Below are 17,221 nucleotides of genomic sequence, written 5' to 3'. Positions count from 1 at the left end.
GAAAACAAGCAGATACATAGAGAAGAGAGGAGCTGAGATTGCTTTCTGTGAGTGGATTAAGAAGTATAGCCATCACTGATGCAGGGTCCTGGGCTGTGCTCTTCAGAATACGTACACTTTCAGTGCCAAGGGTCCTTCTGCAGTCAGACTTCAACCGGCAGAAAAGAAGCCTAGAAAATTTCTCTTTACCATTAGTAACACTTTGGAAAAGGGTTTGAACTCACACACAACAGCATACCACCTGTGTTCATTGAACTAAGCATCTTCTGGGGGCTTAGCCACAAAACTAGACTTCAGACACTGTGGTCCAGATTCCCACTTATTTACACTAGCAGACACAAAGTAAGGCAAGTAAAACAAAACAGACTACTTACTTATGCATTCAAATGGAAATATGAAGAAATTACTCATAAATGTGAAGAAAAACCAGAGGCCTGCTCATTATTTATCACACATTTAGAGGAGCGGGCATCGTGGGACATTTAAGTGGTTGGAGCTTAAAGCCAAACAAAAAGAGGCCTTTGGGGTTGTAGATTCCCTCACAGCCCCCCAACAAGCAGCCAGAGTTCCCTGACAAACTGTTCTGTGATGCCCATAACCTACACAGGACGAGTTGCTGCACCTTAACAGTGCAGTACAGGACTGGCAAAGCAGTACTGCTGTAGGAGAGAAATTAAGGACAGTTAGTATGGGCCTGTGGTATTGCGGTACACATTTTTCTTGATAACATATTTCTATTTTACAGAGAGAGTTGTAAAATAAAAATATATTTATTTACACAACAACTTTGTACAAAGAGCTCTCTCTACATGCAGGCTTCCTAACCGAAGCTCCACGCCTCCACAGCTCAGGAGGAGTGAAGGAGTGATGCATGTGGAGGTAAAGCTGACTGGCTGCTCAATGTGGCTGTCTGAGTTTATCTTCACTTTAACCCTCTGAAGGCCAAAACTCACCACTGAACAGCTCAAATTAAGACATTTAGCAGAGAGAATCTACCAATTCTAAGCTTCACATCATGGACTTTTCTCCAACATTACTTTTCTCTACGTTTTATTTTTAAAATCATTAAAATAATAATAGATTCTGTAACAAACTAAGCTCTGCTCAGTGCAGAAACATCTAAAATCTAAGCAGTGAGTCGTCTCCAGTGTGTAGATCCATCCTTTATAGAACACTGTTCTACAGCCTCAATCTCAGTTTCTTCTGTTTATGTGCAACAAATGACTAAAGATTATTTTATAGTAGACCAGGGCTGTCCACCATGAGGCCCGTGGTCCAAAAGTGGTCCTCCAGAGGGTCCAATCCCTCAAAGAGTAAAAACTACAGAGAAGACATTAACTGCAGATTGTAAATTAGTAAAACTATAAATTTAAAATCATTTCTAGACCATGACAAGTTGTTTGGATCAGAAAGTAAAATACTGGGTTGTTCTTTGCTGTTTTGTGTCTATTTTTGCAATCGTCTTGTTTTTGTCTCGTTTGTCCATTTGTTTGGTCGCTTTGCAACTTTAATTTTTTGTCTCATTCTTTGTCGTTCTGCGTTTCATTTTTGTCTCGCTTGTGTTTAGTCAATTGTTTGTCGTTTTTGTCCATTTTTGTCGCTTTGTAATTTTTTTGTCTAACTTTTTCCTCTTTTGTTTTGTGTCATTTCTGTCGTTTGTGTCTTGCTTTTGCTGTTTTGTGTCATTTTTCTGTCTCGTTTTTTGTCGCTTTGTTTCTTTTCGATCAAATTTTTGGCTTTGTTTCACGTTGTCTCATTTTTTGCTAATTTTTGTAATATTTTGTCTTGTTTCTTGTGTTTTTTAAAGTAAATCCTCCATGGTTCAGTTCCAGGTGACTAAATGTTGTGTTCCTTTGCAGACACTCTGATCTGGAAGTTGTAATGAGGAAATGATAAACTGAGGATGAATGTGGATGAAACTGAATCTATTTTTCTTCATAAATTTCAGGTTGTTCCTGATGTTTAGTAAAAAGATAACTCCATAAATGTGAACATTAGGAACCACTAGGAGTTGTGGTTATTTACAGGTTATTCTGCTGTGGTTTTACTGGAGATCAGACTGGACTGGATGTGGAACTAAGAACAGTTTAAAGAGGAGGCGAACCTGCTTGGAGTTCAGAGGGTTAAAACTGTAGAAAGTCCTACTGAGCTGAACGTGAAGCTGCTTTTACTGAGAATAAGACTAAGTGGTCATGCAGTTTGTCTATGCTGAGGTCTAAATATTAGTCTGAGCAGCCAGGACTACAGGACATTAAACTGAGAGCTCAGATAAAAAGCAGCTAACTGCAGAGCTTGGTGATGTTTAACTGATGACTGCCTGGAGACACGGCAGGTCTAAGGCTGACACGCTGTAACAGGACGACGCTGCACTTCCCCGTCATTAATCACATGGGACCGTTAACCCTTCGACTCACACACAAACCGTCTGCCACCCACGTCTGTTAGGCCACAAACACCCAACCACCTCTCCCCTGAAAACATGGCAACCCTGCTGAGATCAACCACAATGAAACGAGGAGACGTTTGGATGCAGAAACAGAACAGGACGTAGCCGGAGCACAGGGCTGACCACGGGGAGGGCATGAGTCTGGGAGGCAAGCTGCTGCAGTGTGGTCCAAGGGTTCAACAGCAAACGTATGGGGGCGTCACAAAACAGCAGCACACCGTGAAAAAACGGGGAAGAAATGGGGAAGATGTAATGAGGACAGAACAGGAGCAAAATTTACCGTCTGCAAACGGGTCGAGACGCTCCGGAGAGATGATCATCTGCCTGCGCCGGGCTTTGTATTCATCCTCCCGCTCTGCAATCTTCTGGGGACGATGCTCTGCAAACGGGTCGTACTGCAACACCAAGGAGGAGCACGGGTCAGAACAGAACCAGATTTATACATCAGAGGGAAGGACGGGTCAGAACGGAACCAGATTTATACATCAGAGCGAAGGACGGGTCAGAACAGAACCAGATTTATACGTCAGAGGGAAGGACGAGTCAGAACGGAACCAGATTTATACATCAGAGGGAAGGACGAGTCAGAACAGAACCAGATTTATACATCAGAGGGAAGGACGAGTCAGAACGGAACCAGATTTATACATCAGAGGGAAGGACGGGTCAGAACGGAACCAGATTTATACGTCAGAGGGAAGGACGGGTCAGAACGGAACCAGATTTATACGTCAGAGGGAAGGACGGGTCAGAACGGAACCAGATTTATACGTCAGAGGGAAGGACGGGTCAGAACGGAACCAGATTTATACGTCAGAGAGAAGGACGGGTCAGAACGGAACCAGATTTATACTTCAGAGGGAAGGACGGGTCAGAACGGAACCAGATTTATACATCAGAGGGAAGGACGGGTCAGAACGGAACCAGATTTATACATCAGAGGGAAGGACGGGTCAGAACGGAACCAGATTTATACGTCAGAGAGAAGGACGGGTCAGAACGGAACCAGATTTATACTTCAGAGGGAAGGACGGGTCAGAACAGAACCAGATTTATACGTCAGAGGGAAGGACGGGTCAGAACGGAACCAGATTTATACGTCAGAGAGAAGGACGAGTCAGAACGGAACCAGATTTATACATCAGAGGGAAGGACGGGTCAGAACGGAACCAGATTTATACGTCAGAGGGAAGGACGGGTCAGAACGGAACCAGATTTATACATCAGAGGGAAGGACGGGTCAGAACGGAACCAGATTTATACGTCAGAGGGAAGGACGGGTCAGAACGGAACCAGATTTATACGTCAGAGGGAAGGACGGGTCAGAACGGAACCAGATTTATACTTCAGAGGGAAGGACGAGTCAGAACGGAACCAGATTTATACATCAGAGGGAAGGACGGGTCAGAACGGAACCAGATTTATACATCAGAGGGAAGGACGAGTCAGAACGGAACCAGATTTATACATCAGAGGGAAGGACGGGTCAGAACGGAACCAGATTTATACGTCAGAGAGAAGGACGAGTCAGAACGGAACCAGATTTATACGTCAGAGGGAAGGACGAGTCAGAACGGAACCAGATTTATACATCAGAGGGAAGGACGGGTCAGAACGGAACCAGATTTATACATCAGAGGGAAGGACGGGTCAGAACGGAACCAGATTTATACTTCAGAGGGAAGGACGAGTCAGAACGGAACCAGATTTATACGTCAGAGGGAAGGACGGGTCAGAACGGAACCAGATTTATACGTCAGAGGGAAGGACGGGTCAGAACGGAACCAGATTTATACGTCAGAGGGAAGGACGGGTCAGAACGGAACCAGATTTATACATCAGAGGGAAGGACGGGTCAGAACGGAACCAGATTTATACGTCAGAGGGAAGGACGGGTCAGAACGGAACCAGATTTATACGTCAGAGGGAAGGACGGGTCAGAACGGAACCAGATTTATACGTCAGAGGGAAGGACGGGTCAGAACGGAACCAGATTTATACATCAGAGGGAAGGACGGGTCAGAACGGAACCAGATTTATACGTCAGAGGGAAGGACGGGTCAGAACGGAACCAGATTTATACGTCAGAGGGAAGGACGGGTCAGAACGGAACCAGATTTATACATCAGAGGGAAGGACGGGTCAGAACGGAACCAGATTTATACGTCAGAGGGAAGGACGGGTCAGAACGGAACCAGATTTATACATCAGAGGGAAGGACGAGTCAGAACGGAACCAGATTTATACATCAGAGGGAAGGACGGGTCAGAACGGAACCAGATTTATAAGTCAGAGGGAAGGACGGGTCAGAACGGAACCAGATTTATAAGTCAGAGGGAAGGACGGGTCAGAACGGAACCAGATTTATACGTCAGAGGGAAGGACGGGTCAGAACGGAACCAGATTTATACGTCAGAGGGAAGGACGGGTCAGAACGGAACCAGATTTATACATCAGAGGGAAGGACGGGTCAGAACGGAACCAGATTTATACGTCAGAGGGAAGGACGGGTCAGAACGGAACCAGATTTATACGTCAGAGAGAAGGACGAGTCAGAACGGAACCAGATTTATACGTCAGAGGGAAGGACGGGTCAGAACGGAACCAGATTTATACATCAGAGGGAAGGACGAGTCAGAACGGAACCAGATTTATACATCAGAGGGAAGGACGAGTCAGAACAGAACCAGATTTATACGTCAGAGGGAAGGACGGGTCAGAACGGAACCAGATTTATACGTCAGAGGGAAGGACGAGTCAGAACGGAACCAGATTTATACATCAGAGGGAAGGACGGGTCAGAACGGAACCAGATTTATACATCAGAGGGAAGGACGAGTCAGAACGGAACCAGATTTATACATCAGAGGGAAGGACGAGTCAGAACGGAACCAGATTTATACGTCAGAGAGAAGGACGGGTCAGAACGGAACCAGATTTATACATCAGAGGGAAGGACGGGTCAGAACAGAACCAGATTTATACGTCAGAGGGAAGGACGGGTCAGAACGGAACCAGATTTATACGTCAGAGGGAAGGACGGGTCAGAACGGAACCAGATTTATACGTCAGAGGGAAGGACGGGTCAGAACGGAACCAGATTTATACGTCAGAGGGAAGGACGGGTCAGAACGGAACCAGATTTATACGTCAGAGGGAAGGACGGGTCAGAACGGAACCAGATTTATACGTCAGAGGGAAGGACGGGTCAGAACGGAACCAGATTTATACGTCAGAGGGAAGGACGGGTCAGAACGGAACCAGATTTATACGTCAGAGGGAAGGACGGGTCAGAACGGAACCAGATTTATACGTCAGAGGGAAGGACGGGTCAGAACGGAACCAGATTTATACGTCAGAGGGAAGGACGGGTCAGAACGGAACCAGATTTATACATCAGAGGGAAGGACGGGTCAGAACGGAACCAGATTTATACATCAGAGGGAAGGACGGGTCAGAACGGAACCAGATTTATACATCAGAGGGAAGGACGGGTCAGAACGGAACCAGATTTATACGTCAGAGAGAAGGACGGGTCAGAACAGAACCAGATTTATACATCAGAGGGAAGGACGAGTCAGAACGGAACCAGATTTATACGTCAGAGAGAAGGACGGGTCAGAACGGAACCAGATTTATACATCAGAGGGAAGGACGAGTCAGAACGGAACCAGATTTATACGTCAGAGAGAAGGACGAGTCAGAACGGAACCAGATTTATACGTCAGAGCGAAGGACGAGTCAGAACGGAACCAGATTTATACATCAGAGGGAAGGACGAGTCAGAACAGAACCAGATTTATACGTCAGAGGGAAGGACGGGTCAGAACGGAACCAGATTTATACATCAGAGGGAAGGACGGGTCAGAACGGAACCAGATTTATACGTCAGAGGGAAGGACGGGTCAGAACGGAACCAGATTTATACGTCAGAGGGAAGGACGAGTCAGAACGGAACCAGATCTATACGTCAGAGGGAAGGACGGGTCAGAACAGAACCAGATTTATACATCAGAGGGAAGGACGGGTCAGAACAGAACCAGATTTATACATCAGAGGGAAGGACGGGTCAGAACGGAACCAGATTTATACATCAGAGGGAAGGACGGGTCAGAACGGAACCAGATTTATACATCAGAGGGAAGGACGGGTCAGAACGGAACCAGATTTATACATCAGAGGGAAGGACGAGTCAGAACGGAACCAGATTTATACGTCAGAGGGAAGGACGGGTCAGAACAGAACCAGATTTATACATCAGAGGGAAGGACGGGTCAGAACGGAACCAGATTTATACATCAGAGGGAAGGACGGGTCAGAACAGAACCAGATTTATACGTCAGAGGGAAGGACGAGTCAGAACGGAACCAGATTTATACATCAGAGGGAAGGACGGGTCAGAACAGAACCAGATTTATACATCAGAGGGAAGGACGGGTCAGAACGGAACCAGATTTATACATCAGAGGGAAGGACGGGTCAGAACGGAACCAGATTTATACGTCAGAGAGAAGGACGAGTCAGAACGGAACCAGATTTATACATCAGAGGGAAGGACGGGTCAGAACGGAACCAGATTTATACGTCAGAGAGAAGGACGGGTCAGAACAGAACCAGATTTATACGTCAGAGAGAAGGACGGGTCAGAACAGAACCAGATTTATACATCAGAGGGAAGGACGGGTCAGAACGGAACCAGATTTATACATCAGAGGGAAGGACGAGTCAGAACGGAACCAGATTTATACATCAGAGGGAAGGACGGGTCAGAACGGAACCAGATTTATACGTCAGAGGGAAGGACGGGTCAGAACGGAACCAGATTTATACGTCAGAGGGAAGGACGGGTCAGAACGGAACCAGATTTATACGTCAGAGGGAAGGACGAGTCAGAACGGAACCAGATTTATGCGTCAGAGGGAAGGACGAGTCAGAACGGAACCAGATTTATACATCAGAGGGAAGGACGAGTCAGAACGGAACCAGATTTATACATCTGAGGGAAGGACGGGTCAGAACGGAACCAGATTTATACGTCAGAGGGAAGGACGAGTCAGAACGGAACCAGATTTATACGTCAGAGGGAAGGACGGGTCAGAACGGAACCAGATTTATACGTCAGAGGGAAGGACGGGTCAGAACGGAACCAGATTTATACGTCAGAGGGAAGGACGGGTCAGAACGGAACCAGATTTATACGTCAGAGGGAAGGACGAGTCAGAACGGAACCAGATTTATACATCAGAGGGAAGGACGGGTCAGAACGGAACCAGATTTATACATCAGAGGGAAGGACGGGTCAGAACGGAACCAGATTTATACATCAGAGGGAAGGACAGCAGGCATAGACAGATGATAGGTACTTTATTAATTCAGAGAGAAATTCAAGTAGTAAAAATGATCACAGCTAAATGAATAATTAACTAGATTAGAACTCCATCATTCATCGATCATTTCTCTAATCCCGTCTTTTTCTTTCTGATGTTTGATGGGTCCATGTGTGACTTATTCCAGGGTCTCTTTGCTCATCATGTGTCCATAAAAAGTGTCTTGCTGCTTCCTAATTTTTCTCAGTAGCGTATAATCTGTGTTTTTAAACCACCTCCACTGGTTCTTCTGTCCATATCAGACCTTTGTAGCTGTAAAACCATGACTCCGCTACAGTGATTCTGTTTGATATTTTACTATTTATGTTATATCAGAATGGTAGGATGGAACAGCTGAGAGTCCTCATACGGATGCTACCGGCTGTTTTCTTATCTGTCAGGATATTGTTCACTTTCATAAATGCTCACTGCTCTACATCTGAGATCTGTTTCACACCTCCCATCTGATGCCATCCATGACCCGAGACATTTGAAGTGATGCAAGCATGGCAGTTTAAACATTAAAGAATAAGAGTGAGGGTTAAAAATAAAACTAAAAAACAATTATAGAATTAAAGAGGTAGAGAGACGACATCACACCAAAGAACCGGGCAGCTAAAAGTCAAATAAAACCAGAGAGAGCATCTGAAATCAACAGGACAGAATACAGAACAGAACACTAAAAGTAAACCTCACTTAGGGCTGGACAATATTTCAATATCAATATATACCGCGGTATATTTTTATTCAATAACGGTGATATGAGTTTTAAACACATTTTCGATATTTCGCTATAGTACATTAGAGTATGTAATTACAGCGTTTTACATGCCGTTTACGGCGCAGCCGATTCAAGCCGAACAGAAGCCGAACAGAAAGCGCCGCAAGACATTGGCTACGAAGATTGATGAAGTCACAGACGAGCCAGATTGAGCTCAGAAGCAGCTGGCTGTCCTCAGTTCATAGAAAGGCTAGCAAGCAAAGCCCCACCGCGGCAAGCTACAAAATGAGAGCCCATGACCGTAATGTAAACGTGACTGAACAAGCTACCACAAGCGAAGAAAAAGCTGACGAAATAGTTGATAAGAGAGGAAAAACTAATTCAGTGGTGTGGAAGTGGTTCGGCTATGGAAAATCCGATAAACTTCAGGTTTCAGTGTGCTGCAAAATATGCCGGAGAGTCGTGCCAACTAGCAGCGGGAACACATCGAACCTGTTCCACCATCTGAAGCATTTCCACTCGATAGAGTATGCCGAGAGTCGGAAGATAAAGCACCATAAAAAGATGAGCCAACCCGTACCTGAAGCATCACCCCCAGCGGCAGCGACAGCGGAGTCAAAAGAGAAGCCCATGCAGCAAACGCAGATCGCCGTTTTCATGCCTTATGACAAGAACTCCAAACGCCATAAAGACATAACCAAGGCCGTCGCAAACTTCTTGGCTAAAGACATGATGCCGTTTACTACAGTGGAAAACGTGGGCTTTAGGAAAATTATGTCAGTCCTCGACCACAGATACGAGCTCCCCGGACGTAAATATTTTTCACGCACAGCCATACCTGCACTTTATGGTGAAGTGAGAGAGAGGGCGGAGGAGCAGCTGAAGAAGTCCGTCTCGAAATTTGCAACCACAGCTGACCTGTGGTCAAGCAGAACCTCCGAGCCTTACTTGAGCCTGACAGTTCATTTTATTGACCAAGACTGGAAGCTTGTCAGCTTATGCCTCCAGACGGTCTATTTTCCCGAGGATCACACCGGCGAAGCTGTTGCAGCCGGACTTAAAGATGCGCTTGCGTCCTGGGAACTCAGCGAGGATCAGCAGGTCTGCATCACCACAGATAGCGGGACCAATATCATCAAAGCCGCTGAACTGAACTCCTGGACAAGACTAGTGCTTCGGGCACCGACTAAACTCTGCTATTGGTAAGTTAAACACATAAAGACACTTGAGTGTAACGTTATTTTGTTTATGGTATAAGGGTTTATAACTGAAATGTTCTGTTAAAAATACGTTATGCTTCACACGAAATAAGCTTAAAAAAATAAAGCCACCTTGACCTTAACCTGAACAAACTTTATTACATCAATATCTGTATGTTTTAATAGCTATTTTTATTACATCACATTTACTTAGCTACCGTTTTTATCCAAAGACACTTTTTAATATTCTTTTTATTATGTGCAATTTATGCTTGGTATACTTATTGAATGCAAAGGGTGTAATTAAGCATGAGTTATACACTGTGCAATTCAAGCTTTACACTCACTACATTGTAGTAAAGTGTAGTTTCTTCAGGGTTGTCATGTGAAAAGATGTAATTAAATATTTACAAACATGTGATGGTTGTACTCACTTTTGTAAGATATTGTACCATCACTTATTGCTCAGTTGGCCTAGAATTTTGATCAGCTGATTGAACAAGTCATTTGATAGACTTTTTATTTAGGTCTTCACATTTGTATGGATTATAAAAGCTGTAATTCTCTCATTTAACTTCAAAGGTGTTTAACTGACATGAAAACAAATGATTTGATAAATTTGTTCATTTGCTTTTTTGTGTGAACCTTTATACCTGATGCAGCTGTTACACCTGCATTTCCCCTTTGTACAACAATGAAGACCGTTTCTATTATTCTATCAGATGTAATCAATCATATGAATTTAGAACTGGAATTTTCCCCAAAAATATAAAGAACTTTAAAAAAAAAATGAATACATGTTTTTATTTTATACAATATCATATTGCAACTTTTTTTACCCTCTCTGCGTATCTATCTACAGATAAAGTTAATCAAGACAAGCGAGTGGACAGAGCAGTTGGTGTCTGTAAAAAGGTTGTGGCTGCCTTCTACTCCTGGAAGAGGAAACGGGACCTTGCAGCTGCTCAGGAGTTTCACTTGCCAAAGCACAAGCTTGTCACTGAAACACCAACAAGATGGGGCTCCCGTCAACAAATGGTGAAGCGGATTCTGGAGCAGAAAAAGGCCATCACAGAGGTCCTCTCAAAAGACAAGAAGACCAGGTCATTGGTTCCAATGTGGCAGGACGTGGACATATTAGAGTGTATTGAAGCAGCTCTAAGCCCACTCCTCGAATTCACTGATGCCTTGTCTGGTGAGTTCTACGTCAGTGTGTCATTCTTAAAACCAGTGATGCATCTCTTCAACACTTCCATCTTGAAGGAAACAGAGGATGACACAGAGCTCACAAGAAGCATAAAGACAACAGTGGTGGGATATCTCAACGAAAAGTACAAGGATCCAGCCATGGATGATCTGCTCAACATGGCATGCCTTGTCGATCCAAGATTCAAGCTTCAGTACACTCAGGAGGAGAAGAAAGAGCACATCAAAGAGAGGGCTGTGTTGGAGATGCTTAAGAGAGAAACAGCTGTTGTGGTTGGAGAAGAGTCCAGAGAAGAGGCTACTGGAGATGCTTCTGCAGCAGGGCCTCCAGCCAAGAAAACAAAAAGGTCTCTGTCCAGCTATTTCTCAAACAGGCCCACTACCTCAGAGACGGAAAGCTTGAGTGCACAGCAGGCAGCTGAGAGGGAGCTCAGTAACTAGCTTTTGTCTCCTGGTGCTGACAGTGACTCAAATCCTCTGGACTGGTGGAAGGTCTATCAGAAGAACTTCCCCAGAGTAAGCCAGCTGGCAAAACATTACTTGTGCATTCAGGCCACAAGTTCCCCATCTGAGAGGGTCTTCAGTTCAGGCGGCAACATTGTCACGTGCAAAAGAGCATCTCTGAAGCCGGATAATGTAGACCAGCTGGTATTTCTTGCCAGAAACCTTTAAAACCTTTGTGGGGTGTCATTAATCCTAAGTGTCCCAGCTACACGTGTGTTCATTGTTGCTTACTCTTTTTTTCTGTTTATTGCAGGAATTCTGCTCACTTTTATATTTTTGCCTGGTTAAACCACTTTTGTTTAAATCTATAAGAAAAACTGTGTTGTACTTTAAAAGTCAGCTATTAATATTGAAAAGGTGAGTTTGATGTATGGCAGTGAGTCCCAGGAGCATTTGTGTTTGTCGCTCACTCTTTTTTGTGTGTATTGCAGCACTTCTGAGCACTTTTTTTTTCCTGGTTGAAGCCCCTTTGTTTGAATCTATAACAATGGCATAACTGTATTGTAGTTTAAAGTTAAGGCTATTTGTATTGAAAAAGGTGAGACTTTTGTGTTTATTTGACAGTGATTTCAAATTTCTTAAATAAAAAGGTGAACATTAATTTTTTGTAGTTTTTATTTCTAAAATTTTACACTGGAGGTGCGTCCTGTCAAAATAATGTGCATTCTTAACAGTTTTTCTGAGGCTTTTATATTACTTATATCGATATCGGAATTATATCGTATCGACCGAAATTAAGAGCTATATCGTGATAAAAGTTTTAGCCATATCGTCCAGCCCTAACCTCACATAAAGCTAAAGTCCATAAAGTGATTTAAAAGAAGCTGCTGACTCTTCTCCAGCAGATGAACTCCTACCTGTTCATCTGACTGAGGAATGGCGTTCAGTATGGCCACTGGAGCGTGGTATCCTGGTTTCTTGGGTCCCAGCAGGCTGGTGGATGTGTCGTCTTCATCGTCCTGAGGGGGGAAAGACAAACACGAGTCTGGTCAAACCTCGCCAAACTGGCAAGACTCTCCCAGCTCAGAGCAGAAAACAAGCAAACCAGAGCTCCACGACCAGCTGAGGACAGGCCGTCTGTAGTCTAACACCATACTCACGTCTTCCTGCTCGTTGGCAGCGATGGAAGTCACGTATCCGGCAAAGCGACTGTCGCTGCCGCCGTAGATCTCCTGGTCGTAGAAGCCGGTAGAGTCCAGGCCCACTCCCTGCTCACCCTCCTCCAGCAGCGAGGCCTTCATCCCCTGGATCTCCAGGATCTGGGCCTCGATGTCTGCAGGGAAACCAGGAATTAGACCAATCCCAAACACACAGCTACCAATCTACTGCTGCTGTTAATGAAACCCAGACAAGTCATAATAATCCCACCAGTTCACTGCAGTCAGGTCTAATTATTAGGAACACTTCAGGCTGTAATCGATGTAAAACAGCAGATTAAAGAGAATGACAACAGAATTTGGATCAATATTAGAGCAGAAATGCTTCTATTTATCTCCTAATGTGACAGTAAAGTTCAGATCATCGGCGTCTAATTGAACATTCATGGTGTTTTCTGAGATTAATAGAACATGAACCTGAAATTTTACAGATAGTGAGCGCTTAAAGGCAGGAAATGACAGAAATGTGTGTGTATGACTGAAGAATGATGTAAAAATGCTGAAAATGTGTTCAGAATGACACAAAAACAGTCCAAAAGGACTTCAGACAGATATATGCAGCTCTAATATAGTGAAATATGAAGGTAAATGTTAAATGTAGTGAGTGTTTAAAGGATTTCCTTTACTAAACTATATTTAACATTTACCTTCATACTTCTCGATATTTAAAGGCAATAAATTCCACTTATGTAAGTTAAACAGATTTAATCAGACATATTAGAGCAGAACTGGGTCAACCATGAGCCCAGTATATCGCTGTCATAAGAACTGTGATAAAATAAGAGAATCCTTTATTATTTCCTACAGTGGGGGGATCTACAGTGTCACAGCAGCACAGGAAATAGAGTAAAAACATCTGAAAACACGTTTAAATAAACAAGAAAAACTACTTCAATTAAACACAGTAACAGACTTGTCATTAGTGCACGCAGACCGATCACCCTCACTGTCACGTGTCGTCCTCGTCAGAGGCAGGAAAAGCCCCGATAATGTTCAATAAATTAGATTTATGAAACACCATGCTAATGTTTGATGCTAACTATCAAAGTTAAACTGCTGCATCTGTCTGAAGCCTGATACTCACTGGCTTTCTTCTGAACTTTAGAATAGACTTTACTCTAATTACGCTCTAAATTTCTGTTTCTTGCACCACCAGCTGTTATAAAAAGGCTTTAGGATGTTCTACATCAGAGGAGTCGAACTCATCTTAGTTCAGATTCCACATTCAGCCCAATTTGATTTAAAGTGGGCCACACCGGTAAAATCAGAACTAAATAAATCAGATCTTTCCTTCATTTTAGTACAAAAAAGTACGTTCTGAAAATGTTCACATGCAATGAATTATCTTTTCACAAAACATCATGAACAACCTGAGATGTCGAAACACAACAGGACAACAAAACGGACACAACTGAGGCTGAAACACACAAAACAACAAAAACGAGACAAAAACAACCAACACAGTGAAACACAAAATGACAAAAAAACAAGAAAAAGCAGCAAAAACAAGCGACCAACGACAAGTCAGACCAAAAAAACAGACAAAATAAAATGACAAAAGTGAGAAACAAAATGATAAAAATAATGAGACAAACGACAAAACAAAAAAATAGATAAAATATGAGACACAAAACGACAAGTGTGAAATAAAAATGACATAAAACAGGCAACAAAGTTACAAAGCAACAAAAAAAGAACAAATGACACAAATGAGACAAAAAATGACAAAAGCATGAAACGACAAAAAACATGAGAAACAACAAAAGTCAAACAAAAAATTCAAAAAACAACAAAAATAAGACAAAATATCACAAAAAGGAGACAAAATAATAAAAGAACAATTAACAAAAAAGGGACAAAAAAATTGACAAAAAGTTACAAATCAACCAAAAAAATGGACAAGCGAGACAAAAACTGACAAAGGTGATAAACACAACGACAAAACGTGAGAAAAACAATAAAAATTAGACAAAAAATAAAAACATGACAAAATATTACAAAAATGAGAAAACAATGAACAACCCAGTATTTTACTTTATGATCAAAACAACTTGTCATCGTCTAGAAGTTATTTTAAATGTATAGTTTTACTAATTTACAATCTGTAGTTCATGTGAAGCTGGTCTGAGTCTGTTGTTATTGTTGTGCTGCACAGTGTTTGGTTCGACCTTTGCAATCAGTCACATATAATTTAAACTACGAGTAATCCGGTGCTAAACTGATTCAGATAAAGGTAAATACGGTCAAATCAGGATTAAAAAATAACAGAGATCATCAAACAGCGGATTTCACAAATCTGTGACCAGATATTTAACAAGCTTCAACAAGCAGTACAGAAATAGGCTTTAAGGAACACAGTACTGCAATCTGAGAGCTACCTTTAGGCCGCAGGAGGACCTGGTAACGTGTTGTTAAATGAGGCTAATGCTAACTAGGCTAGCCACTTGAAGTATTGTCAGTGAAACGGAAGAAAACTATGAAAGACTACAAACAGTTGCACAACAAAAACACATACAAGAGCTTTTTGTTCGAACATTTCATTAGTTTGAGAGCATCTGTTGCTGAATTTAGAAATCTCGTCAAGTCCATGAAGCTGGCCAGCAACCGGCGCCATTATGTAAAGCGTCCGCGTTGCGTCGTAGCAGGCCGGCCGTTTACCGCCTTAATAACAAAAAAACTACATCTAATCACGGCGCTGCCAACACTACAACATGTACTACAGCATTTCTACACACAATGAGGCAAAGAACACGGTGAAATACTAGATGATTAAGCTATTTTTTGTAGAAATTTACCTTCGTGGGTTTTGGCGATCTTCGCCATTTTGGTGGTGCTTGTTCGAGACTGAAACTGGAAGTGACGTCACGTCCGTCTTTTCCGGCCTGATCTCAGACCAGCTGTTCGCTTTCTAATGATCAGTGGAGCAACTTCTAAACAAAATGCAGTAAAATCAGGACTAGTTCTGTACAGTGTGACAGCAGATTAATGTTAACAATTCTAAATTATATCATCATGAAGTTATTCCATCTTCTGTAAGTGAAACAGAAGGACTTTAGCACTGATGTTATATCAAAAACTATCTACTATTTAATAATACAAAATAATACAAAAATGAGACAAAAAAATGAAAAAAATCAGACAAACGATACGACGAAAACAACGCAAGACAAAAAAATTACAAAAAAGTTACAAAGCACTAAAAAATGGACAAACGACAAAAAAAGAGATAAAAAATTACACAAATGACACAAACGTGACAGTAAATGACAAAAGCGAAAATGGAATGTCAAAAACAATAGACAAACAACACAAGCAAGACAGAAAGACACGAAACGACACAAGTGAGAAACAAAACAATAAAAACAGGAGACGAACAACAAAAACTATTTAATAATACAGGTCCAACAGGAAATGTGTCGGTCCACCTTTCACTAGTGAGATCATTCAATACTTGACATAACCAGAGGAAACCAAACATCTGTTCTCACATTCTTCATGCTATTGTTGCTGCTTTACCTTTCTATTTTAAACTCCCAAAGACCTTCAGTTGGATTCAGGTCAGGAAGCATGTCTGTCCTCTGTGTTCTCTGGATGTTCTCCTGCTGGAATCTTCCTCTTCGTCTGGTCAGCCAGTATTCTGGTTTATCCTCAGACATTCATGCTCTCCAATCTTGTTATACACTGTATAATGACAACAAAGCACATTCTATTCAGTTCTGTTCTGTTCATGCTGCATCTACATCATCACACTCCACATCATTCCACTTTCACCACATTTGGTGGAAACGTATGAGAACAGTCCATCCTAGAAGTGTGATGTGTACCAGAGATGCTGCTCGGATATAAACATGATTAACAGTCCTGTTGTCGTCTTCATTTACGGGTACCAAAAAATATTGTTTCCTTGTCTGAAAAAATTAAAAAATTCAGCAAAAAAAAAAAACTTCCCCAAATTTTAGAAAATTTGCAAAACCTTCAGGAAGAAAATTCCAATAATTCCTGAAAATTTTCCCTTTGAAGTTTAAAAAAAATGACAAGAAAATTTGATTTTTTTTTAAATGAGTAAATATCTTCCAAAAAAATCCTAAAAATATCTAAAGTGATTACGTATATAGCAGTAAAATTTGTAATATTTTCTTTAAGAACAAATCAACCAAAATACTGCAAATTTCACTGGATTTTGGTTGATTTTTATGTGAATGTTCTTAAGAAACTTTTTTAAACATTTCTTTTTTCCACTAAATTAAAAAAATCCCAAAAATGTTGGAAATGTGGACATCAGAAGTTTCTCTGCAATATATATATATATATATATATATTCAGACCCCTTGAAATGTTTCACTCTGTGTCATTGCAGTCATTTGCCAAAATCAAAAAAGTTCATTTTATTTCTCATTAATGTACACTCAGCACCCCATCTTGACAGAAAAAACAGAAATGTAGAAATTTTTGCAAATGTATTAAAAAAGGAAAAACTGAAATATGACATGGTCAGAAGTATTCAGAGCCTTTGCAGCGACATTCATAACTCACATGCTGTCCATTTCTTCTGATCCTCCTCCAGATGGTTCTGCTTCTTTATTGGAGTCCAGCTGTGTTTAATTAAACTGATTGGACTTGAT

The 17,221-nt window shown here is 42.0% G+C and overlaps 1 protein-coding gene across 2 annotated transcripts in view; it reads right to left on the bottom strand.

Annotated features, from left to right (window-relative positions):
• sf3b1 (splicing factor 3b, subunit 1) overlaps positions 1-15,508 on the bottom strand; it is a 33,125-nt gene extending 17,617 nt beyond the window's left edge. Inside the window, exons 1-4 of one of the 2 annotated variants that reach the window (XM_051958522.1) lie at positions 15,395-15,508; positions 12,543-12,715; positions 12,300-12,401; positions 2,727-2,841 (exon numbers count right to left, since the gene is read on the bottom strand). In XM_051958522.1, coding sequence (XP_051814482.1) covers positions 2,727-2,841; positions 12,300-12,401; positions 12,543-12,715; positions 15,395-15,422 — 418 coding nt within the window. In that variant the 5' untranslated portion in view covers positions 15,423-15,508. Of the gene's footprint in view, positions 1-115; positions 2,618-2,726; positions 2,842-12,299; positions 12,402-12,542; positions 12,716-15,394 lie in introns of those variants that run through there. The other variant, XM_022218604.2, reaches the window with a different exon arrangement.
• Positions 15,509-17,221: the final 1,713 nt, after the last annotated feature.

Source organism: Acanthochromis polyacanthus, chromosome 14 (assembly GCF_021347895.1).
Source record: "Acanthochromis polyacanthus isolate Apoly-LR-REF ecotype Palm Island chromosome 14, KAUST_Apoly_ChrSc, whole genome shotgun sequence".
NCBI lineage: Eukaryota > Metazoa > Chordata > Actinopteri > Pomacentridae > Acanthochromis > Acanthochromis polyacanthus.
Note: the sequence above shows the minus strand (reverse complement) of the source record. Positions and strands in the feature narration are given on the sequence as shown.